Raw genomic sequence first — 23,947 nt, forward strand, 5'->3', positions numbered from 1 at the left:
GTTGCAACCATTCCTCTACTTTCTGTCTATAGATTTGCCTATTCTGGACATTTTATGTAAATAGAATCGTACAACATGTGGTCTTTTGTGCCTGGTTTCTTTTAACATAATGGTTTCAAGGCTCATTCATGTCACAATATATTATAAAATTTGAGTCATTTCTATATTTTATGTATTATGAGTTTCAGGGGTCTGTCTTGCCGACCCTGACCCAACAACGGATGAATAAAGTACACTGACACACAGATATTCTGCTTTACCAGTTTGAGCATCCGGGCAGCTTACGAGACTCCACACAGAGTGCTGTAAACAGTTGGAGATGGAGACCATCCTGGCTAACACGGTGAAACTCCGTCTCTACTAAAAATACAAAAAAATTAGCCTGGCCTAGTGGCGGGCACCTGTAGTCCCAGCTAAGTCCCAGCTACTCGGGAGGCTGAGGCAGGAGAATGGTGTGAACCAAGGAGGCGGAGCTTGCAGTGAGCACTGCAGCCTGGGCGACTGAGCCAGACTGTCTCCAAAAAAAAAGAAAAAAGAAAAAAGAAAAACAGTTGGACTGCCCCAGTAGAAAACAATTAAGCACCCCTGGTAAATCAAAGGTTAGTCTTAGGACCACATGAGTAAACAAGCTAGTTAGATAAACTCCCCACATTCCTTTTTTTTTTTTTTTTTTTAAAACTCCCCACATTCCTTTGTTTCTACTCTAATTTATTTAACTAAGGGGACAAGGCTCCTTCAGCTAAGTTTATTACTGGAGCTTATGCAAATGCCCCAGGCCTTCCAAGAAGGTTTGCGTCTTATAATTTTCCTCTCCATCCTGACTGGACTCCCACAGTGAGTAATACATAAAGTTCGTGTACAGGTTTTTGTGTGGATGTGTTTTCAGATCTCTTTGATGCACACCTAGGAATGGTGGAATTGCTGCTTCATGTGGTATTTCACTGCTTAGCCTGTGGGGGAACTGCCAGATTGTTACACAACTTTACATTTCTACTAGCAGAGGATGAGTTTGCCACTGTTTCCACCTGCTTGCAGTTATTTTCCGGTGGTTTTTTTTTTTTTTTTTTTTTTTTTTTGAGATGGAGTATTGCTCTGCCACCCAGGCTGGAGTGCAGTGGCACAATCTCAACTCACTGCAACCTCCACCTCCCAGGTTGAAGTGATTCTCCTGCCTCAGCCTCCCAAGTAGCTGGGATTACAGGTGCGTGCTACCCCTCCTGCCTAACTTTTGTATTTTTAGTAGAGACGGGGTTTCACCATGTTGGCCTGGCTGGTCTTCAATTCCTGATCTCAAGTGATCCACCTGCCTCGGCCTCCCAAAGTGCTGGGATTACAGGCTTGAGCCGCTGCGCCCGGCCCTAGTTAGATCCTTTGCCCGTTTTTAAGTTGGATTCTGTTTTTATTAATGAGTTGTAAGAGTTCTTTATATACTCTAGATAAAAGTTCTGGCCAGGCGCCAGAACATAACATGTTTGGATATATGTATACATTGTGACATGATGGTCACACTCAAGTTTGTTAACATATCCATCACCTCACATGGTTATCTTTTTTTTTTTTTTTTTGCATGTGTAATGAGAATATTTAAGATCTACTTTCCAACCAAATTTCAAGTGTACAATAGAGTGTTATTAACTGTCAACACCAAGTTGTACACTAGATCCTCAGAACTCACTCATCTTGCCTAAAGGAAACTTTGTACTCTTTAATCAACATCTCCCTATTTCCCCCACCCTCCAGCCCCAGCAACCACTATGCTACTCTCTGCTTCTATGAGTTCAACTTTTTAATATTCCACATCTAAGTAAGATCATGCAGTATTGGTCTTTCTGTGTCTGGTTTATTTCACTTAGTGTAATGCTCTCCAGGTTCATCCATGTTGCCCTAAATGGCAGGATTTCCTTTTATAAGGCTGAATAATATACCATTGTATATACCACATTTTCTTTATTCGTCTGTTTAAGGACACTTAGTTGTTTCCATGTCTTTGCTACATAATTAATAAACACACACACACACACATATAATAGTGCTGTAATGAACATGGGAGTGCAGCTGTCACTTTGAGATACTGCTTTCATTTCCTTTGGATATATGCCCAGAAGTAGAATTGCTGAATCATAACATGTTTTTAGTTTTTTTCAGGACCTTCCATATTGTTTTCCATATTCGCTGTACCGATTTACATTCTCACCAATAGCAGACAAGGGTTCTCTTTCCTCCACATCCTCACCAACACTTGTTATCTTTTGTCTTTTTGATAATAGCCATCCCAACAGGTGTGAGGGGATATCTTACTGTGGCTTTGATAAAGTTTTTAATTTTGATGTAGTCAGTTTGTTTAGTTTTTCTCTTGTTGTGTGTGCTTTTGATGTCCTAAGATTTTGCTTCACCCCAGGTCCTGAAAATTTACTCCTATATTTTCTTCTAAGAGTTTTTTTAGTTTTAGCTCTTCCATTTGGGTCTGTGATTCATTTTCAGTTACTTTTTACATATGGTTTGAGATAGGACTCCAGCTTTATTCTTTTGCACGTCAGTATCCTGTTGTAGTTGCGCAGTTTGCTGAAAAGTCTGTTTTTTGGTCTCTCTTGTCAAAAATCAATTGACTATAAATATAAATGTTTATCTCTAGATAGATAGATATATCCTTATGCCAGTACCATGCTGTGTTGATTACTGTATGTTTTGAAATCAGAAAGTGTGAATCCTCCAACTTTGTTATTTTGGCTGTTGTGGGTCCCTTGGATTTCCTTTTTTTTTTTTTTTTTTTTTTTTTGAGACAGAGTCTTGCTCTGCCGCCCAGGGTGGAGTACAGTGTCGTGATCAGAGCTCACTGCAGCATCAACCTCCCAGGCTCAAGCGATCCTCCCGTCTCAGTCTCCTAAGTAGCTAGAACTATAGGTGTGAACCACCATGCCTGGCTAATTTTTGTAGTTTTTTGTAGAGACAGAGTTTCACCGTGTTGCCAAAGCTAAGCGATTCTCCCAAGTCAGCCTCCCAAATTGTTGGGATTATAGGCATGAGCCACCAGGTCTGGCCATGAATTTTAGGATCAATCTATTTCTGCAAATAGATTGATGGTTTTTTTTTAATAGACTTTATGTTTTAAATCGTTTTACAATTCATAGCAAGACTGAGCAGAAAGTATAGAGTTCCTATGTGGCCCCTATACCACACATACGTAACTTCCCTCTGTTATTAATGTTCCCCACCAGAGCACATTTGTTATAATGAGCCAATACTGATATGTCGTTATCACCTAAAGACCATGGTTTACATTAGGATTCACTCTTGGTGTGGTACGTTTTATGGGTTTGTACAAATATATAATGACATGCATATGTCATAATAGGATCATACTAGATAATCTCTTAGAATTTCTTTGTGTTAACTAAGTCTTCTGATTATTCTTAAATGAACATGTGGCCAGGAGTGGTGGCTCACGCCTGTGATCCTAGCACTTTGGGAGGCCGAGGTGGGTGGATCACCTGAGGTCAGAAGTTTGAGACCAGCCTGGCCAACATGGCAGAACCCCGTCTCTACTAAAAGTACAAAAAAATTAGCTGGACGTGGTGGTATGCGCCTATAATCCCAGCTGCTCTGGAGGCTGAGGCAGGAGAATCGCTTTAACCCTAGAGGAAGAGGCTGCAGTGAGCCAAGATCGCGCCACTGTACTCCAGCCTGGGTGATAAAGTGAGACTGTCTCAAAACAAACAAACAAACAAAAACTAAATAAATAAATAAAGTAAAATGAACATGCTTTGCTAGTGCAGTTTTTTAAGTTAAAAGTATTGTTTTAAACTTTGCACTGGTCGTGTATTTTTTTCCTGGAAATACTTGAAAGTGATTGGTCAAAAATGTCTTCTTATATTTATTCTTAGTATAGTTCAGTGAAATTAGAGAAAAAAGTATCCTTTCTTACATATGCAGAGATTTAGGACAGTGTTTGTGATTTAGGTAAGTTTCGTGGCCAGCAGATAAATCACAATTAAAATCTGGATCCACTGTTAGTTTTGTGTACTAGAGTAGTGGTCCTTAAATTATGAAATGTGAATAGATTCCAAAAAAGTCAGGTAAATGCAGAGTTTTTAGAAATGCATTATCCAGGCCGGGCGCGGTGGCTCACGCCTGTAATCCCAGCACTTTGGGAGGCCGAGGCGGGCGGATCACAAGGTCAGGAGATCGAGACCACGGTGAAACCCCGTCTCTACTAAAAATACAAAAAATTAGCCGGGCGCGGTTGTGGGCGCCTGTAGTCCCAGCTACTCGGGAGGCTGAGGCAGGAGAATGGCGTGAACCCGGGAGGCGGAGCTTGCAGTGAGCCGAGATCGCGCCACTGCACTCCAGCCTGGGCGACAGAGCGAGACTCTGTCTCAAAAAAAAAAAAAAGAAAAAAAAAAAAAAAAAGAAATGCATTATCCATTGCAGATTTCAACTAAATAAACAGTGTAAAAAACAAACACTAAAGTGACTAGAAACAAATATGCACAACGCAAGTTTCAGCCCTCAGTGCTACAGAGTCAGAATCTTGGGAAGTGGTGCCCAGCTTCTGTATGGCCAAAAACCTGCCCTGTGATTCTGATCTTGAGTCCAACCTTAAAGCTGCTCCGTGATAATTCTTTAGGGAAGTCAGTGCTTTGCTGATTGTTGGTTGTCTCAAGAGCCTAACAGTTAATCATGCCTTTTGAAGTACTTTGTTGTTTTGTTTGATTCTATTTTTTTTCCTCCTTTTCATGTTTTTGTTATACGAGCTGGAAAATGTGCTGAGGAAATGCAACTGTAGAATATATTTAAGCACTTGAAATAAGCATTTTATTTACAGGGCAAATTTAGTGCATGCCTTAAGCATTTTAATCTGAAACTTCTATCCCAAAGTGTTCGTTTACTGGCATTATTGACAAGGGGTGTTTTGGTTGAAGGACTGTTTTAGAATGTTTGTTTTATTAACTAAAATCGAATTAAGTACTCTTAAATTTGTTTCTTTACAGAAAAGTCTTTTAAGTTATGTGTCACCAAGGAGATGCTCCTTCTTAGTATCACAACTGCTTATACAGGTAATGGAATTGCTGTTCTTGTTTTCTCTTGCTTCATAATGGTAATAAGGGGTTGAAGACAATAGCCACGTTATTATTTCTCACAATTCTGTGCATTGACTGGGCTCAGTGAATGGTTCTTCTCATGGTGTCACTTGGGGTCTCTTGTGGCTGGTTTCCTTCACATGTCGCCTTCACTGTGGTCAGATGAAAGGCTGAGTATCTCTCTTTTTGTGTAGTCTCAGAGCTGCTCTCCATCTACACGACCCCCTCTATAAGATCACCTTGTGACCCGGCAGTATAGCCAGACACCTTAGTTAATGGACTGATGGCTCCAAAAAAGGCAATGGGAAAGAATACCAGACTTTCTTAAAGCTCAGGCTGCAGTCTAGCCCAACATCACTTCTAGTGGATTCTGTTGGTGACAGCAAATCACAGGGTTGGCCCAAATTCAATGTGGAAGGATTCCGCACAAGGTTCAGAAAAACCAGGACACATGGCTCATTGGGACCAGTGGTTTTAGGGCAACACAGAGCACTACAGAAAATAACCATGAAGAAATCTGTAACTTTATATGGATTAAAATCATTTCTGGACAGGTGTAGTGGCTCATGCCTGTAATCCCAGCACTTTGGGAGGCTGAGGTGGGTGGATTGCTTGAGCCCAGGAGTTCAAGACCAGCCTGGGCAACATGGCGAAACCCCATATCTACTAAAAATACAAAAAATTAGCCAAGTGTGGTGGTGCATGCCTGTAGCCCCGGCCACTCAGGAGGCCGAGATCAGAGGATCACCTGAGCTCAGGAAGTCAAGGTTGCATGATCTGAGATAGCACCACTATACTCCAGCCTGGGCCACGGGAGTAAGACCTCTGTCTCAAAAAATAAAAAAAATAAATAAAATAAAAATAATTTCTAATGAAATAGAAGCATGTCATAATGTGGTATGATAACAGGTGGAGTACCCGTAAGTCAAGAATGATAAGGAAATTTGTTTTCTTTTAAAAAATGCTGTAATTTGCTCTTTTCCTTTTATGTGCAACATATTTTTAGGTGAAATAGAATAAACATTAAACATCTTTAACAGTTAAGGTTTTGTAGCATTAGGGAATCAAGGTCCCCTACTGATTTACTCTAATTTTTTAATCTTAGGAATTTTCTTTTCCTAGAAAAAAGGGTTTAATTAAAACATTATGGTGCTTTTAAGACACATTGTATAGTATGTATTGGCTTTCCATTACAGTGTGAATATAATCCAATAGGGGCCGGGCACAGTGGCTCATGTCTGTAATCCCAGCACTTTGGGAGGCTGAGGTGGGCAGATCACATGGGGTCAGGAGTTCGAGACCAGCCTGGCCAACACGGTGAAATGCCTAAAAATGGAAAAATTACCCTGGTGTGGTGGTGCACGCCTATAATCCCAGCTACTTGGGAGGCTGAGGCAGGGAGAATTGCTTGAACCTGGGAGGCAGAGGTTGCAGTAAGCTGAGATAGTGCCACTATACTCCAGCCTGGGCAACAGAGTGAGACCCTCTCTCAGAAAAAAATAGGAATGTTCGTGTTTCTTTGGAAAGCTACTAACAAGGTTAATGAGCACGTTAGTCTTCACTATTACAAAGTTATGTTAATTATCACCTCTGCCCATCTCCACCTTTATGGAGAGTGATAGGTTTTAACATAAGGATATCTGTTCATTTGAGTTATATACTTTTATCTGAAATATATGGCAGATGCCGTCTTGTGGTATCTTAATTTTAGCTGCTATAACAAATTTCCATAGACTGTGTGGCTTAAACAACAGACATTTATTTCTCACAGTTCCGGAAGACACAAACATTTAGTCCATAGCATGAAGCTAATTCCATTTCATCAGTTACATCACATCAAATTATGCTCTGCTTGGGGATTAATATTTCAGTCTCTATGAGTTTTGTTTTGTGTGTTTTACTACTCAAGTATTCTTTTGTCAGATACTACTAGATGGGAAGATAAACAAAAATGTGAATGTATAAATTACATCTTTTTTTTTTTTTAACTGAAGGTCTGGAATTAACTTTCTTCTCTGGTGTATATGGAACCTGTATTGGTGCTATAAATAAATTTGGAGCAGAAGAGAAAAGCCTTATTGGACTTTCTGGCATTTTCATCGGCATTGGAGAAATTTTAGGTTGGTTTTTAAAAAAAAGCATTAGCATTAAAAATATTGGTTTATTATGGGTAAAATAGAAATTTTAAGTGCCCCTCACCGTTGTCCTTGAATTTCTGTTTTTTTCTACTTATTTTTACCCAAACATGTATGTTTTTATTTTTCTATTATTGCTATTCTTCTTTTTTTGAGACGGAGTCTCACTCTGTCGCCTAGGCTAGAGTTGGATTGCAGTGGCGCGATCTCGGCTCACTGCAAGCTCTGCCTCCCAGGTTCACGCCATTCTCCTGCCTCAGCCTCCCAAGTAGCTGGGACTACAGGTGCCTGCCACCATGCCCGGCTAATTTTGTTTTTGTATTTTAAGTAGAAACGGGGTTTCGCCGTGTTAGCCAGGATGGTCTCTATCTCCTGACCTCGTGATCTGCCCTCCTCGGCCTCCCAGAGTACTGGGATTACAGGCGTGAGCCACCGCTCCCGGCCTATTACTGCTATTCTAATATGACTAAATTATGAAACATTTGCAAAATAATTCACAGATGGAAACCCTGTGTTAGAAAACACACAGTGTCTCCCCACTTTTCCTCTTAAAATATTTAGAATGTCTTGGAATTCCTGACTCTGATTCTCTGATTCCCTGACACCAACTGGGTGTCCAACAGCTCAGTCCTGTTCTAACACTTAACTATCCAGAGTTAGCGTCAGATTCCACAGGTTTAAGGGTTCAGTCCTACAGACAGACAGACAGACAGTCATGGGTCCATAGGCCTCTCAGGCACATCTCTCTGACTTGGGTACAAATTTGGAGGTTCCCACAGCCCTCTTCCCCCTTCAGGTTTGATAATTTCCTAGAGCAACTCACAGAACTCAGGAAAATGCTCTCCTGACTATTAGAGTTTATTATAAAGGATACAGATGAGCAGCCTGATGAGGAGGTGCAAAGGGTGGGGTCTGAAAGGGTCCCTAAGTGCAGGAGCCTCTGTCTCCATGGATTTTGGGTTCACCACTCCAGAAGCTCCTCTAACCCTTTTTAGGGGGATTTATGCAGATCCTGTTACATAGGCATGATTGATTAAATCATTGGCCACATGGCCTGGTGCAGTGGCTCATGCACTTTGGGAGGCCGAGGTAGGAGGATTGCTTGAGCCCAGGAGTTCGAGACCAGCCTGGACAACATAAGGAGACCCTGTCTCTTAACAACAACAACAAAAAACAATCATTGGCCATTGGTGATTGATGTAATCTCCAGCCTTCCCTCCCTGAAGGGGGAGTGAAAGGGGCCTAGAAGTTCCAGCGCTTAGGGCTTGGTCTTTCTGGGAACCAGCCCCATCCTGAAGCTCTATCCCAGGCCAACCCCTCTGTCCCCAAGAGTTGCCCCCTTAACATAAACTTCGGTATGATTGAAAGTGGCTCCTTCTGAATAACTAATGTCCCTCATATCACTGAGGAAATTCCAGACCTTTTAGGATTTCTGTGCCAAGAACTAGCAGCAAAAACCAAATAAATATTTTTATTATGCTCCACTAGTTACTCTTATTCAACAAAGATTTGTTCAGCACTTGCAGTATATTGAATATTGTGTTAGATATGAGGAACTTCAACAAAGATTTATTGTAATCTGTCATGTCAACAAAACAGACAAAAACACCTGCCCACGTAGAGCTTATATGCTACTCAGGAAGAACACAGACAATAAAAACAGAAGATTTTGCATGTCAGGCAGTGGTAAGCACCGTGGGTCAAGTGGACTTTGGAGGGTTTGTTTGTTTTTGTTTTTTGGTCCCTGCCTTATTGCCAACACCTGGAGCAGGACAAGGTCTATATTATTGGGCATCCAATAGATGAGTTAAATGTGTTGAATGAATAATGAGAACATGGTTTCAGCAGAACTTAGTCACCGGTTGCATGGCGGGGTGAGGAGAGTTGTCTAGAATGATGACCAGGTTGATGAGAGTAACCTGGGCAGAGAAAATGCTGTAGGAGATGGGGTTTGGGGAGATCTGCTGAGTGGGATTTTGAACACCTCTAAGTACCAGAGAGGCACCCAAATAGAGAAGTGTCCAGTGGGAAATGCAGGCTGATGCTCAGGAGGGACTCGTGGGCCGGAGACTGATGTTGGGAGTTAAGGGTATATAAATGGCAGACGAAGCTTAGCCATGGTGAGTCGGTGCAGGGTAGTCTGTCTGGTAAGTGCTTGTTTAGTGTCTGCCTGTAGACCACCTGGGAAGAAACTCACTTTCTGTAGGCTGCCTGCCTTTTTGAAAAAATAATTTCAAATTGATAAGAAATTGCAAAAATAGGCCAGGTGCAGTGCTCACACCTGTAATCCTAGAGCTTTGGGAAGCTGAGGTGGGCAGATTGCTTGAGCTCAGGAGTTTGAGACCAACCTGGGCAACATGGCAAAACCCCATCTCTACAAAAAAAGTACAAAAATTAGCCAGGTGTAGTGGCGTATTCCTGTAGTCCCAGCTACTTGGGAGGCTGAAATGGGAGGTTGCAGTGAGCCCAGATCACACCACTGCACTCCAGCCTGGGCGACAGAGCAAGACTTTGTCTCAAAAAAGTCAAAAAACCAAAACAAAAAAAGAAATTGCAAAAATAAGAATAGTGCAAAGAACATCTGAATATCCTTTAACAGGATTCACCTATTGTTAACACTTTCCCTTCTTTACTTTTTCTTTTTTTTTTTAAAGACAGAGTCTTGCTCTGTCACCCAGGCTAGAGTACAGTGGCTCGGTCTCGGCTCACGGCAACCTTCGCCTCCCGGGTTCAAGCAGTTCTCCTGCCTCAGCCTCCCAAGTAGCTGGGACTACAGGCACCCGCCACCACACCTGGCTAATTTTTGTATTTGTGGTAGAGATGGGGTTTCACCATGTTGGCCAGGCTGGTCTTGATCTCCTGACCTCTTGATCCACCCACCTTGGCCTCCCAAAGTGCTGGGATTACAGGCATGAGCCACCGCGCCCGGCCCTCCTGTCAGTATTTTTGAGCTTTGTTCTTAGATGTAGTTCATTTCATTGAAAACAGCGTACCTTTTAAGATTTGTTGGGCAAGACTGCAGCATTACTCAGTCTAGGGCCAATTATTTCCTGCTTCTAAGGGAAGACCCTTCTGTGTGCTCCACCCAGTTCCTGTGAATCATAAGCTTTTAAGTGGCTGGTGGGCCAGACACTATACCCAGCCGAGGGCGGAGCCCTAGTACCACTAATCCTCTTGGCTGGTTCTTTCCCTGGCTTCTGCTAATTTGCTCCCTTTATGTGCTGATCAGTCCTCAGCTGAAGAGTCAGGGGGACTGTCTGCAGCTCTCTGGAATTGTTTTTCTGTGTCGCTCTCCTTTCTGATACCGTTGTCTGTGAACTCTAGTTACCCTGATATCCCTAGATTCACATCCCCGTCTCTTCAATCCATGGAGGCTGCTGGGCTCCGCCTGGGTTCTTTCTCCCTCTGTTGCCTACTCTTTTTTTTTTTTTTTTTTTTTTTTTTTTTGAGACGGAGTCTCGCTCCGTCGCCCAGGCTGGAGTACAGTGGCCGGATCTCAGCTCACTGCAAGCTCTGCCTCCCGGGTTCACGCCATTCTCCTGCCTCAGCCTCCGGAATAGCTGGGACTACAGGCGCCCGCCACCTCGCCTGGCTAATTTTTTGTATTTTTTAGTAGAGACGGGGTTTCACCGTGTTAGCCAGGATGGTCTGGATCTCCTGACCTCGTGATCCACCCGTCCCGGCCTCCCAAAGTGCTGGGATTACAGGCTTGAGCCACCGCGCCCGGCCTGTTGCCTACTCTTGAGAGGAACTGCCAAATATTTTCCAGAGTGGCTGTACCAGCAATGTATGAGTGGTTCCGTTTTTCTGAATCCTTGCCAGCATTTGGTGTTATCACTATTTTTGATGTTAGCGATTGTGATAGATGTGTAGTTATGTTTCATTGTGGTTTTACTTTCTTTAATGGGTAATGATGTTGAACATCTTTTAATGTGTTTATTTATCCTCTTTATATCTCCTTTGGTGACATGTATGTGCATATCTTTTGCCCATTTTCTAGGCAGGGTTTTTTTGTTTTGTTTTGTTTTTGCTGCTCACCTTCACTTTTTAATTTTTTTTTTTTTCCCCCAGACGGAGTCTCGCTCGGTTGCCAGGCTGGAGTGCAGTGGCACAATCTTGGCTCACTGCAGCTTCTGCCTCCTGAGTTCAAGCGATTCTCCTGCCTCAGCCTCCTGAGTGGCTGGGACTACAGGCGCATGCCACCACGCCCAGCTAATTTTTATATTTTTAGTAGAGGCAAGGTTTCACCATGTTGGTCAGGCTGGTCTCGATCTCTTGACCTCATGATCTGCCCACCTTGGCCTCCCAAAGTGCTGGGATTACAGGCATGAGCCACTGCGCCCAGCAACTTTTTTCATTTTTAAAATTTTTTTTATTTTTTTAAGACAGTCTCACTGTGGCGTCCATGCTGGAGTGCAATGGCGTGATCTCGGTTCACTGCAACCTCTGCCCCCCGGGTTCAAGTGATTCTCCTGCCTCCACCTCTTAAGTAGCTGGGACTACAGGCATGTGCCACCACACCTGGCTAATTTTTGTATTTTTAGTAGAGACAGGGTTTCACCATGTTGGCCAGGCTGGTCTCGAACTCCTGACCTCAGGTGATCTGCCCGCCTTGGCCTCCCAAAGTGCTGGGATTACAGGTGTGAGCCACCACACCTGGCCCACTTTTTAAAATATATATACAATGTTTTCTTTATTTTTTTATAAAAGAGTCTTGCTTTATTGCTGAGGCTGGTTTGGAACTCCTGGCCTCAAGCAGTTCTCCTACCTTGGCCTCCCAAAATGCTGGGATTACAGGCATGAGACCCTGCACCCAGCCATCCTTCACTTTTGATATATAGGTTTGCTGGTATAGATTTCTGGGGTAGAAATCACTTAAAAATTGTAAAGGTCATGCCCCATAGTCTTCCTCCTTTCAGTTACAGAGTTCTTCCCTTCTCACTGTTGAGGACTCTCCTGTCAGCTCTTGAGACATCCTTAGCTGTTCTGGCTGCTGAGTCTTCCAAGGCCTCTCCGACTCCTCTTCGGAGCTCACACATAATTCTCAGAATCCATAATGACTGCCTTTCAGTGTGATACCTTGGCTTGTTTGGCTATGATTACAACAAAAACATGGTCGTAATGACAAGTTGTGTCCTTATTTTATTTCTGTTATAAGCTACAGGTCAAAGGGGATAGCTTGCGGGGTACAATAATTCACAGAGAAGAAATACAAGAATGTTCCTGGATAGAAATGCAAGTCATTTTGATACCTTACTTTTTTGTTCTAATCGTTGATGCTTGGTCATCATTATCATTGTCTGCAAGTGCTGAGGTGTTGGATTTTTTGAAGAAATTTAACAAGTGAGAATGTTTATTCCTTGGCTCCTTGGTGGATAGCTCAGGCCTGGGTGTGTAATGTTTCAGCAACGTTAGTGATGTTTCTGCCGTCTTGACTTGTAGGTGGAAGCCTCTTCGGCCTGCTGAGCAAGAACAATCGTTTTGGTAGAAATCCAGTTGTGCTGTTGGGCATCCTGGTGCACTTTATAGCTTTTTATCTAATATTTCTCAACATGCCTGGAGATGCCCCGATTGCTCCTGTTAAAGGAACTGACAGCAGTGCTTACATCAAATCCAGGTATAGTGGCTGTCATTTCTCTAGTCACTTGAGGACGGGTGTGAGGTAACGGATGGCTAGATATTGAAAGTGGAGCAGTTAATCCTCTTCAGAGAGCCTGGTGTCTCTCTAAGGTCATCTGTCAAGTGTTCATGGAGTCAGACTGAGTTTAAATAGGAATCCTTAGAGAATCCTAAGTTATTTTTGTAATGGTTGGTTTTAACCTCTTCCCCCACTAAATGTTTTTCTTGATCCTTGAAGGAGCACATGAGTATCTGATTTGAATTTTTTATCTCTGCTTCTTGAGCAGTGAAATATCCAGATATTAGGGCCTGGAGGAAGATCAAAGAGGAGCGAGGGAAAACCTGGCAACTGGGGAGGCCATTCAGTCCTTCCAGAGCAGTTTATATAACGTTTGAGGATATTGGTTTAGTACACTCAACTCTCAAGTTCATTATAAATGCAGACATTTGTGTCCAGCTCCACAAATCCAAGGGAAGCCCAGCCCACAAAACTATACAAACTGAGTATGTTGCATCTGAAAATCTGAAATCCGACATGCTCCAAAATCCGAAACTTTTCGAGGGGCAACATGATGCTCAAAGGGAGGTGCTTATTAGAACATTTCAGATTACAGATTATCAGATTAAAATTACCTAACTGGTCAGTATAATGCAGGTGTTCCAAAACCTGAAAAGAAGATTTGAAACACTTCTGGTCTTGATAAGGGATACTCAACCTGCGTTTTCTTCACAAATGGGTGAGACCAGAGTTTGTTAGAATGTAAAGGTGTGTGCATTTGAGCACAAATTCTTACCTTATAAATTCTAGTCTTTATTTATTTATTTATTTATTTATTATCTTTTTTGAGACAGAGTCCCACTCTGTCTGCAAGCCTAGAATGCAAGTGGCGTGATCTCCACTCACTGCAACCTCCGCCTCTGAGGTTCAAGCAATTCTGGTGCCTCAGCCTCCTGAGGTGGCGCGATCTCCACTCACTGCAACTTCTGCCTCCGGGGTTCAAGTGATTCTTCTGCCTCAGCCTCCCGAGTAGTTGGCATTACAGGCACGCGCCACTATGCTCAGCTAATTTTTGTATTTTTAGTAGAGGTGGGGTTTTGCCATCTTGGCCAGGCTGGTCTCTAACTCCTGTCCTCAAGTGATCTGCCCACCTCAGCCTCCCAAAGTGCTGGGATTCCAGGCATGAGCCACTGCGCCAGCTTTGTCTTTATTTTTGTTTCATAGGATTTAAAACTTGCAGGTAGAATGCTTTTGTGGGTGGGTTGCTTGTATATTTTAAATGGCTCTAGCAGATATTGCTCATACTAAATTGATTTTTGTTTTCTTCAGCAAAGAAGTTGCCATTCTCTGCAGTTTTCTGTTGGGCCTTGGAGACAGCTGCTTTAATACCCAGCTGCTTAGTATCTTGGGCTTTCTGTATTCTGAAGACAGTGCCCCAGCATTTGCCATCTTCAAGTTTGTTCAGGTAACCTCTTCAGATTGCGACTGTGTTTGACGTAGGGCTCTTTCCTTTGTGTATTACCTTGTTTTTCTTGGTTATTTGTATCGTGGTTTTAATTTTTATTTCCTTTTATTTTTTTTGATAGAGTCTCTCTCTGTCACTCAGGCTGGAGTGCAGTAGCGCAATCTTGACTCCCTGCATTCTCCGCCTTCCAGGTTCAAGCAATTCTCCTGCCTTAACCTCCCGAGTAGCTGAGATTACAGGCACACACCACCACGCCTGGCTAATTTTTGTGTTTTTTTTTTTCTTTTTAGCAGAGGTGGAGTTTCACCATGTTGATCAGGCTGGTCTTGAACTTCTGACCTCAGGTGATCCACCCGCCTTGGCCTGCCAAAGTGCTGGGGATTATATGTGTGAGCCACTGCACCTGGCCTGTTTTTTTTTTTTTTTTTTAAAAACAAAGTCGGCCGGGCACCACGGCTCAAGCCTGTAATCCCAGCACTTTGGGAGGCCAAGGCGGGCAGATCACAAGGTCACAAGATTGAGACCATCCTGGCTAATATGGTGAAACCTCATCTCTACTAAAAATATTAAAAAAATTAGCTGGGCGTGGTGGCACGTGCCTGTAGTCCCAGCTACTCGGATGGCTGAGGCAGGAGAATGGTGTGAACCCAGGAGGCGGAGCTTGCAGTGAGCTGAGATCAAGCTACTGCACTTCAGCCTGGATGACAGAGCGAGACTCCGTCTCAAAAAAAAAAAAAAAAAAAAGACAGTCTCACTCTGTAGTCCAGACTGGAGTGCAGTGGCATGATCTTGGCTCAGTGCAATCTCTGCCTCCCAAGTAGCTGGGATTACAGGCATGCACTACCACGTTCAGCTAAGTTTTTATATTTTTGGTAGAGATGAGGTTTCGCCATTTGGGCCAGGCTGGTCGTAAACTACTGGCCTCAAGTGATCCGCCCGCTTGGGCCCTGCAAAGTCCTGGGATTATAAACATGAGCCACCGCCCTGGCTACACTGTGTTTCTTATTTTATTTTATTTTATTTTTTTTGTTTCTTCTTTTTTTTTTTTTTTTGCTTTTGTCTTATGTTTTTTAAACAAAAGTTGGGGATTTAAAAGGATTTTTGAATAGAATTAGGAAGCCATGAGCAGTAAGATTTTTTGTGTAACAGATTTTACGTTCTGGTCTCTATGGCTCTGATTAGAGATTTCCTTCCTTAGATACCAGAATTCTATTCACTCGTAATACAGACAAGTGTATTTCTTACTCTGTACATTCTTGTTACTCCAATTTTCCACAAAATGCTGTTTTTTTTCATTTTATTTTATTTTATAGAGATGGGGTCTTGCCATGTTGTGCAGGCTGGTCTTGAACTTCCGGGCTCAAGCATTTCTCCCACCTTGGCCTCCCAAAGTGTTGGGTGGCATGAACCACCACACCTGGCCAAAATGCTGTTTTAAATACCAGGGATTGTAGCAGGAATTTATGGTGCATGTTTGTGAGTCAGTGACTGAGGAAGTCATACCTAGATGCAGAAAGAATAGAAAGCACTGCCAGTTCCAGGTGTCCTTGGGGCCGGATAGGAGTGGGGCTAGGGGCTAATTGTGGCTCAGCATGGCCCCCGGTGTGCCTGTTGTGATTTGTTTTGTTTGTTCTTAGTCTATTTGCGCAGCCGTGGCATTTTTCTACAGCAACTACCTTCTTCTTCACTGGCAACTCCTGGTCATGGTGATATTTGGGTTTTTTGGAACAATTTCATTCTTCACTGTGGAATGGGAAGCTGCCGCCTTTGTAGCCCGCGGCTCTGACTACCGAAGTATCTGATCTGGTGTCCATGAGGGGACACGTGTGACCTCAGAAACACAGCTGGACACAGAGCTTGGTGGAAGAAGTCGCCTTTGATCTTCACTATATATTGGGTGATGTTCAGTATGGAAAATCAAGGGATTAAGACTGTTCAATCAGCCAGAGTTGGTGTTCAAGTTTACAGATATGAGTTATTTAAAGCAAGTGGAATAAGGGAAAGCTGTTCTGTCAACTGTAATTGTTCAAAGATGTTGTTTTTCATTTCATCTATCTCAATTCTTATAATCATGTTATAGAATGTACATGTTTTCTTTTCCCTCCTGCTCGTGTTGGAAGATCCTGCCTTGATTTAGAATACTAGGCCGTATGTCATATAAATATTTTTTCTGGCTATGGAGTATGTTTTGCTATGTAATCATGGGAAGCATATGTCACTCCTGATATGTGTTGGGGAATGACATTTAAATAAATAGCAAAGCTGGGTGATGTGGTGCACACTTATACTCCCAGCTGCTGGGGAGGCTGAGACAGAAGGATCACTTCAGCCCAGGAGTTTGAAGCTGAGACAGAAGGATCACTTCAGCCCAGCAGTTTGAGGCTGTAGTGAGCTATGATCACACCACTGCACTCCAGGCTGGGCAACAGAGTGAGACCCTGTCTTGAAAATAATAATAGGCCGGGCACAGTAGCTCATGCGTATAATCACACCACTTTGGGAGGCTGAGGTGGGTGGATCACCTTTGGTCAGGAGTTTGAGACCAGCCTGGCCAACATGGTGAAATCTCATCTCTACTAAAAATACAAAAATTTGTTGGGTTTGGTGGTGCATGCCTGTAATCCTAGCTACTAGGAAGGCTGAGGTAAGAGAATTCGCTTGTACCTGGGAGGCAGAGGTTGCAGTGAGCTGAGATCGTGCCATTGCACTCCAGCCTGGGTGACCAGAGCGAAACTCCATCTCAAAAGAAAAGAAAAGAAAAAAAAAACAGAAAAGAAAAGAATAATAATGATAATTTTTTAAAATAATGAAAAATAAGATGCTGAAATGAAATCTTGATTTTGAAAATATGTCTTCCTCTGTAAATGTTTTGTTTGATAAGTTTTCTTACCTTGCAGCTCATAGCAAGGAGTGGCCAATTAAGTATTATGAAATAAGGTAAAAATTGTCTTAAGTCTTTTTTAAAATTTTTATTTATTTATTTATTTATTTATTTATTTATTTATTTAGAGACAGAGTCTCACTCTGTTTGCCTAGGCTAGAGTGCAGTGGCGCAATCTCAACTCATTGCAACCTCTGCCTCCCGGGTTCAAGCAATTCTCGTGCTTCAGCCTCCCAGCTAGCTAGGATTACAGGTGGGTGCCACCACACCTGGCTAATTTTTAGTAGAGATGGTGTTTCACTATGTTGGCCAGGCTGGTCTCGAACTCCTGACCTCACAATCCACCTGCCTCCGCCTCCCAAAGTGCTGGGATTACAGGGGTGAGCCACCACGCCTGGTCCTTTAAGTCTTAAGAACAGGAATGTAACATCTATAACAACAAAAACATTGAAAAAGACAAATGTATTTACTGGGGGAGGACTTTTGCTAGCAATTTTCCTGGAAAGATGCAATGCAGAAACCCCCAAACAAACCTGGAGTGAGATCTGAGCTGTGTCATCAGGCCAATGTCACGCCATCATTTATGTGTCCCCCTCGATCAGTGCCAGTCTATCATCTTGTGTGCGGGAATGGAGCATAACTATTTGGGGAGATGTTGAAATGGAAGTGTTAGCTTCCCTCCATAAGAGTTCACTTAGGTCGGGCTCGGTGGCTCAAGCCTGTAATCCCAGCACTTTGGGAGGCCGAGATGGGCGGATCACGAGGTCAGGAGATCGAGACCATCCTGGCTAACACGGTGAAACCCCGTCTCTACTAAAAAATAAAAACTAGCCGGGCGAGGTGGCAGGTGCCTGTAGTCCCAGCTACTCGGGAGGCTGAGGCAGGAGAATGGCGTGAACCCGGGAGGCGGAGCTTGCAGTGAGCGGAGATCTGGCCACTACACTCCAGCCTGGGCGACAGAGTGAGACTCCGTCTCAAAAAAAAAAAAAAAAAAAGAGTTCACTTAATTTTTTTTTTTACATTGAAATCAAATCCAGAAACCGTAAAAATGTCCCATTTTAAAGTGTACATTCACAAGGTTGCATAACCACCACAATGATCTAATTCCAGGACATTTTATCACCCCAAAAAGCGGTCGCTGCCTGTCAGCAGTCATTCCTTCTCATCTGGCATGGCAACCACGAATCTACTTTCTGTCTCTATAGATTTGCCTATTCTGAACATTTCATGTAAATGAGAGAGCTCAGTTTTTTGTTTTTTCAAAATCTTAGTAGAGACAGTCTCCCTATGTTGCTCAGGCTGATCTTGAACTCCTGGGCTTAAGTGATCCTCTCACCATGGCCTCCCAAAGTGCTGGGGGGATTATAAGCAAGAGCCACTGTACCTAGCAATAGCTCACTTTTTTTTGTTGTTTTTTTGGCTGGGGTGTGTGTGTGTGTGTGTGTGTGTGTGTGTGTGTGTGAGTGTGTGTTTGTTTTTTGAGACAGCGTCTCACTCTGTCATCCAGGCTAGAGTGCAGTGGTGCAATCTCGGCTCACTGCAGCCTCCACCTCCCAGGTTCGATTCTCCTGTCTCAGCCTCCTGCGTATCTGGGATTACAGGCATGCGCCACCACACCTGGCTAATTTTTGTATTTTTAGTAGAGATGGGGTTTCACCATGTTGGTCAGGCTGGTCTCGAACTCCTGACCTCACGATCCACCTGCCTCAGCTTCCCAAAGTGCTGGGATTACAGGCATGAGCCACTGCACCCGGTGGTTCCAGATGTTGAAATTCTGGTTTTCCTTTTTGAAGTTGATATAACCTCCAGTGGCTTAGTCGATCCTATATAAATAATTTACAAATGCCCTTTTAGACTTAAAAGTAGTGATTTATTATCTCTTTAAGCACATTATTTATCAAGGTGTATTAGTTTTCTAATGTGCCATAACAAATTACCCCAAAACGTAGCCACTTAAAATAACACACATCTATTTCATCACAGTTTCTGTGGGTCGGGAATCTGGGCATGGCTGAGCTGAGTCCTGGGCGCAGTGTCCCTCCGGGCTGCAGTGAAGGTGTGTTCCAGGCTTCCCTGGGGGAGGGCCTGCTTCTCTGCTCACTCATGTAGTTGTTGCAGGAGTCAGTTCCTCACAGGCTGTCAGGCCAAGGGTCTTGGTTTCTTATGGCTATTGGCTAAAGACTGCCCTCTGCCCTTCGTCTTGCTACGGAGTAGTCTTCAGGGCAGCCCACAACATGGCAGCTGTCTCCATCAAAGGACACAAGCAAGGACAGCCGGAGAGAGCAGAGCAGGACAAAAGCTGCAGTCTCTTATAACTTCATCACCGCTGCACTCTGTCTGTTCGGTGCCAGTCACTAGTTCCAGCCTATCCTCAGGGGAGGGCATTGGTGGGGAGCATCTTACAAGGCTGCCCACCTTGCCACCTGTCACAATGAGACTTACATGGAAGGTGACAACTGGGTCCTTTTTCCCAAGCCCTGCATTCTCCAGGCCCTTGTTCTGTTTGCTCATAATGGATCTGTACAATCCTGCTGGCAGAAGGAGGTGAAGCCACCTCTGTTAATGACACTGAGAATTTTAATCTGAGGAAGCCATGGCATCTTGTCACCCCTAGGATTCCTGGTGATTATTGTCAACAGGGAAAGGAAATGGAGTGAAGTGCTGTATGCAGTATGGCAGGAACGCAACTTTTCCTAGGTTGCCTCCTACTTGCTTTGTGCTGTAGTATTCATTATCAGTTTTGTACTCACTTTTTTGTTAGAGACAGCGTCTCACTTTGTTGCCCAGGCTGGATCACAGTGGCAGAATCATGGCTCACTGCAGTTTCGACCTCCTGGGCTCAAGCAATACTCCTGCCTCAGCCTCCCAAGTAGCTAGGACCACAGGCATGTACCACCATGCCTGGATAATTTTTTTTTTTTTTTGTAAAGACAGTGTCTTCTTATCTTGCCCAGGCTGGCCTCGAAATCCTGGGCTCCAGTGATCCTCCTGCCTCGGCCTTCCAAAGTGCTGGGATTACAGGAATGAGCTACTATGCTTTCTTTTTTATTTTTTCTTTTCCCCCTGTGGGGAGTTTGTTTTGCTTTTATTCAGTTCTTTTTTTTTTTTTTTTTTGAGACGGAGTTTCACTCTTGTTGCCCAGGCTGGAATGCAATGGCACGAACTCAGCTCACTGCAACCTCTGCCTCCCAGGTTCAAGCGATTCTCCTGCCTCAACTTCCCAAGTAGCTGGGACTACAGGCATGTGCCACCACGCCCAGCTAATTCTGTATTTTTAGTAGAGATGGGGTTTCTCCATGTTGGTCAGGCTGGTCTTGAACTCCTGACCTCAGGTGATCCGCCCACTTCGGCCTCCCAAAGTGCTGGAATTACAGGCTTGAGCCACTGCGCCCAGCCTTTTTTTTTTTTTTTTTTGAGACAGAGTCTCGCTCTGTTGTCCAGGCTGGAGTGCAGTGGTATGAACTCGGCTCACTGCAACCTCCACATCCCGGGTTCAAGCAATTCTCCTGCCTCAGCCTTCCGAGTAGCTGGGACTACAGGTGCACACCACCATGCCTGGCTAATTTTTGTATTTTTTAGTAGAGACAGGGCTTCACCATGTTGGCCAGGCTGATTTTGAACTCTTGACCTCATGATTCTCCCACCTCAGCTTCCCAAAGTGCCGTGATTACAGGTGTGAGCCACCGCGCCCAGCTGCTTTTATTCAGTTCTTATGTCTATAGTTTTGATCTTAGTTAACTCTTTAGATGACTGTATAACATTAAGGTCATCTTTTAAATTCTTTGCATTATTTGAGTTAAAGATGAAATGTGGGGCCAGGCACGGTATCTCACACTTGTAATCGTAGCACTTTGGGAGGCCGAGGCAGGCAGATCACAAGGTCAAGAGTTCGAGACCAGCCTGGCCAACATGGTGAAACCCCATCTCTACTAAGAATACAAAAATTAGCCGCGTGGTGGCAGGCGCCTGTAATCCCAACTACTCGGGAAGCTGAGGCAGAAGAATTGCTTGAACCCATGAGGTGGAGGTTGCAGTGAGCCAAGATCATGCCACTGCACTCCAGCTCAAAAAAAATTTTAAAAAGACGAAATGTGACAATGAAATAGTTTAATTTTTATGCTTGTCTTATATATGCTGTTCAAAACTTTTGTCTTCATGCTTGCAGCTAAGTAAATGCGGTAGTTGTTTGTGTGTGTGGATGCCCTGCTCTTTTACTGCAAGTTTCATATTGGGTGTGTGCTTGTTTGTGTGTGTGGATGTCCTGCTCTTTTACTGCAAGTTTTGTATTGTCTATATTTAGATTTGGCTTAGACCTTGAGTAACGTTTATTGAACCACAGGTGTTTTTCTCTGTGAGTATGAAAACATTCCCCCTCCCCTCCCCAGTTTTCCCATACCCCAACTTGAAGGCCTTTAAACCTGGGCTTCGGCTGCCCACACAAAGGATTTCTTTCCTCTAGGAATTTTTGTTGGTTGGTTGGTTTGATGTTTGTTGACTTATAGTAAGTCCCTTGGGAGTCTTTTGTTTTTTGAGATGGAGTTTCACTCTTGTTGCCCAGGCTGGAGTGCAATGGCACAGTCTCGGCTCACTGCAACCTCTGCCTCCTGGGTACAAACGATTCTCCTGCCTCAGACTCCTGAGTAGCTGGGATTACAGATGCCTGCCACCATGCCCAGCTAACTTATTTTTTGTATTTTTAGTAGAGATGAGATTTCACCATGTTGGCCAGGCTGGTCTCGAACTCCTGAGCTCACGTGATCTGCCCACCTTGGCCTCCCAAAGTGCTGGGATTACAGGTGTGAGCTCCCATGCCCGATTCCCTTGGGAGTTTTTAAGTTCATAAAAGTACAAATAAGTCTCCGTTAATAGTCAAGTTTTTTGTATCCTCACACCCATTGGGATGGCTGCTATCCAAAAAAAAAAAAAAAAAAAAAGAAAAGAAAAAAGAAAGGTGTTGGCAAGGATGTGGAGAAACTGAAACCCTCGTGCACTGTGTGTGGAAATGTACAATGGTGAAGCCACTGGGAAAACAGTATGGCAGTTCCTCAAAAAATTAGAAATACCATGTGATCCAATAATTTCACTTCTGAGTATATACATAAAAGAGTTAAAAGCAGACTTGAGGTGATATTTGTACACCCATATTCATAGCTGCATTATTCACAATAGCCAAAATGTCAAAACAACTCAAGTTATTCATCTGTAGAAGAATGGATAAACAGGCCAGGCATGGTGGCTCACGCCTGCAATCCCAGCACTTTGGGAGGCCAAGGCAGGCAGATCATGAGGTTAAGAGATCGAGACCATCCTGGCCAACACAGTGAAACCCCATCTCTACTAAAAATACAAAAATTAGCTGGGCATGGTGGCGCACGCCTGTAGTCCCAGCTATTTGGGAGGCTGAGGCAGGAGAATCGCTTGAACCTGGGAGGCAGAGGTTGCAGTGAGCTGAGATCATGCCACTGCACTCCAGCCTGGTGACAGAGTGAGACTCCATCTCAAAAAAAAAAAAAAGAATGGATAAACAAACTGTGATTTCTCCATATGATGGAATAGTATTCAGCCGTAGAAGACAGTTATCCTCAAGTCGGGTATGGTGGCTCACGCCTGTAATTCCAGCACTTTGGGAGGCTGAGGCAGGTGGATCACTTGAGGTCAGGAGTTCGAGACCAGCCTGGCTGGCCAACATGGTGTAACCCCATCTCTACTAAAAATATAAAAATTAGTTGGGTGTGGTGTCATGTGCCTGTAATCCCAGCTAATCAGGAGGCTGAGGCAGGAGAATCGCTGGAACCCAGGAGACAGAAGTTATATCGAGCAGAGATCATACCACTGCACTCCAGCCTGGGCAACAGAGTGAGACTCCGTCTCAAAAAAAAAAAAAGAGTTATTCTCAACAAACTAAAAATAGAATTACATATGATCCAGCAGTTTCACTCTGGGCATATACACAAAATAGTTGAAAGGGTCTCAGAGATATTTTTTCACCCACAGTCACTGCAGTAGTATTCACAATTACCTAACAGTGGGAAGAAACTAAATATTCGTCAGTGGATGGAACCAAATGTATGTCCATACAATGAAGTATGATTCAGCCTTCAAAGGAAGGAAATTTGGGCACATGTTATAGCATAGATGGACCTTGAGGACATTATTGTGCTGAGTGAGATAAGCCAGTCACACAAAGACAAATACTGCTTGATTTCATTTATATGAGGTACCTAGAGTAGACAAATCCATGGAGTTAGATGTAGAATGGTGGGCTGGTGGGGGCGGAAAAGTGAGGAGGTAGTGTTTATTGTCTTCATTTTTTGTTTTTGAGGCAGGGTCTTGCTCTGTCACCCAGGCTGGAGTGCAGTGGCACAAACATAGCTCACTTCTACCTCCAACTTCTGGCCTCAAGCAGTCCTCCCACCTCAGCCTCCTGAGTAGCTTGGGACCACAGGCGCATCCCACCACACCCAGGTAATTTTTTTGTATTTTTTGTAAAGACAGGGTTTCACCATGTTGCCAGGCTAATTTTTGTATTTTTAGTAGAGACAGGGTTTCGCCATGTTGGCCAGGCTGATCTCGAACTGACCTAGGAGTCTTGAACTCCTAGACTCAAGTGATCCACCCACCTCGGCCTCCCAAAGTGCTGGGATTGCAGACATGAGCCACTGCGCCCAGCCTAGTGTTTAATGAGTGCAAAATTTCTGTTGTGCAAGATGAGTTCTGGAGATGGGCAGTGGTCATGGTTGCACAGCATTGTAATGTATTTAATGCCACTGA

General features: G+C 43.7%; 1 protein-coding gene and 1 long non-coding RNA gene across 33 annotated transcripts in view; both read left to right on the forward strand.

Moving 5' to 3' along the window:
• MFSD11 (major facilitator superfamily domain containing 11) overlaps positions 1–23,947 on the forward strand; it is a 52,757-nt gene that overhangs the window by 23,687 nt on the left and 5,123 nt on the right. For 7 of the 32 annotated variants that reach the window (XM_077972973.1, XM_015120456.3, XM_015120455.3 and 4 more), the window contains 5 exons: positions 4,989–5,054; positions 7,073–7,198; positions 12,656–12,830; positions 14,160–14,295; positions 15,933–16,562. In XM_077972973.1, the coding sequence (XP_077829099.1) occupies positions 4,989–5,054; positions 7,073–7,198; positions 12,656–12,830; positions 14,160–14,295; positions 15,933–16,097 (668 nt within the window). In that variant the 3' untranslated portion in view covers positions 16,098–16,562. Of the gene's footprint in view, positions 1–4,988; positions 5,055–7,072; positions 7,199–12,655; positions 12,854–14,122; positions 14,519–14,927; positions 16,563–18,060; positions 18,172–23,502; positions 23,642–23,947 lie in introns of those variants that run through there. The other 25 variants (XR_013407315.1, XR_013407313.1, XR_013407312.1 and 22 more) reach the window with 12 other exon arrangements.
• On the forward strand, positions 20,410–21,363 carry LOC144335972 (uncharacterized). The gene is made up of 2 exons (XR_013407323.1): positions 20,410–20,623; positions 21,204–21,363. It is a non-coding gene; the product is annotated as an uncharacterized LOC144335972 (long non-coding RNA).

Source organism: Macaca mulatta, chromosome 16, assembly GCF_049350105.2.
Source record: "Macaca mulatta isolate MMU2019108-1 chromosome 16, T2T-MMU8v2.0, whole genome shotgun sequence".
Lineage (NCBI taxonomy): Eukaryota > Metazoa > Chordata > Mammalia > Primates > Cercopithecidae > Macaca > Macaca mulatta.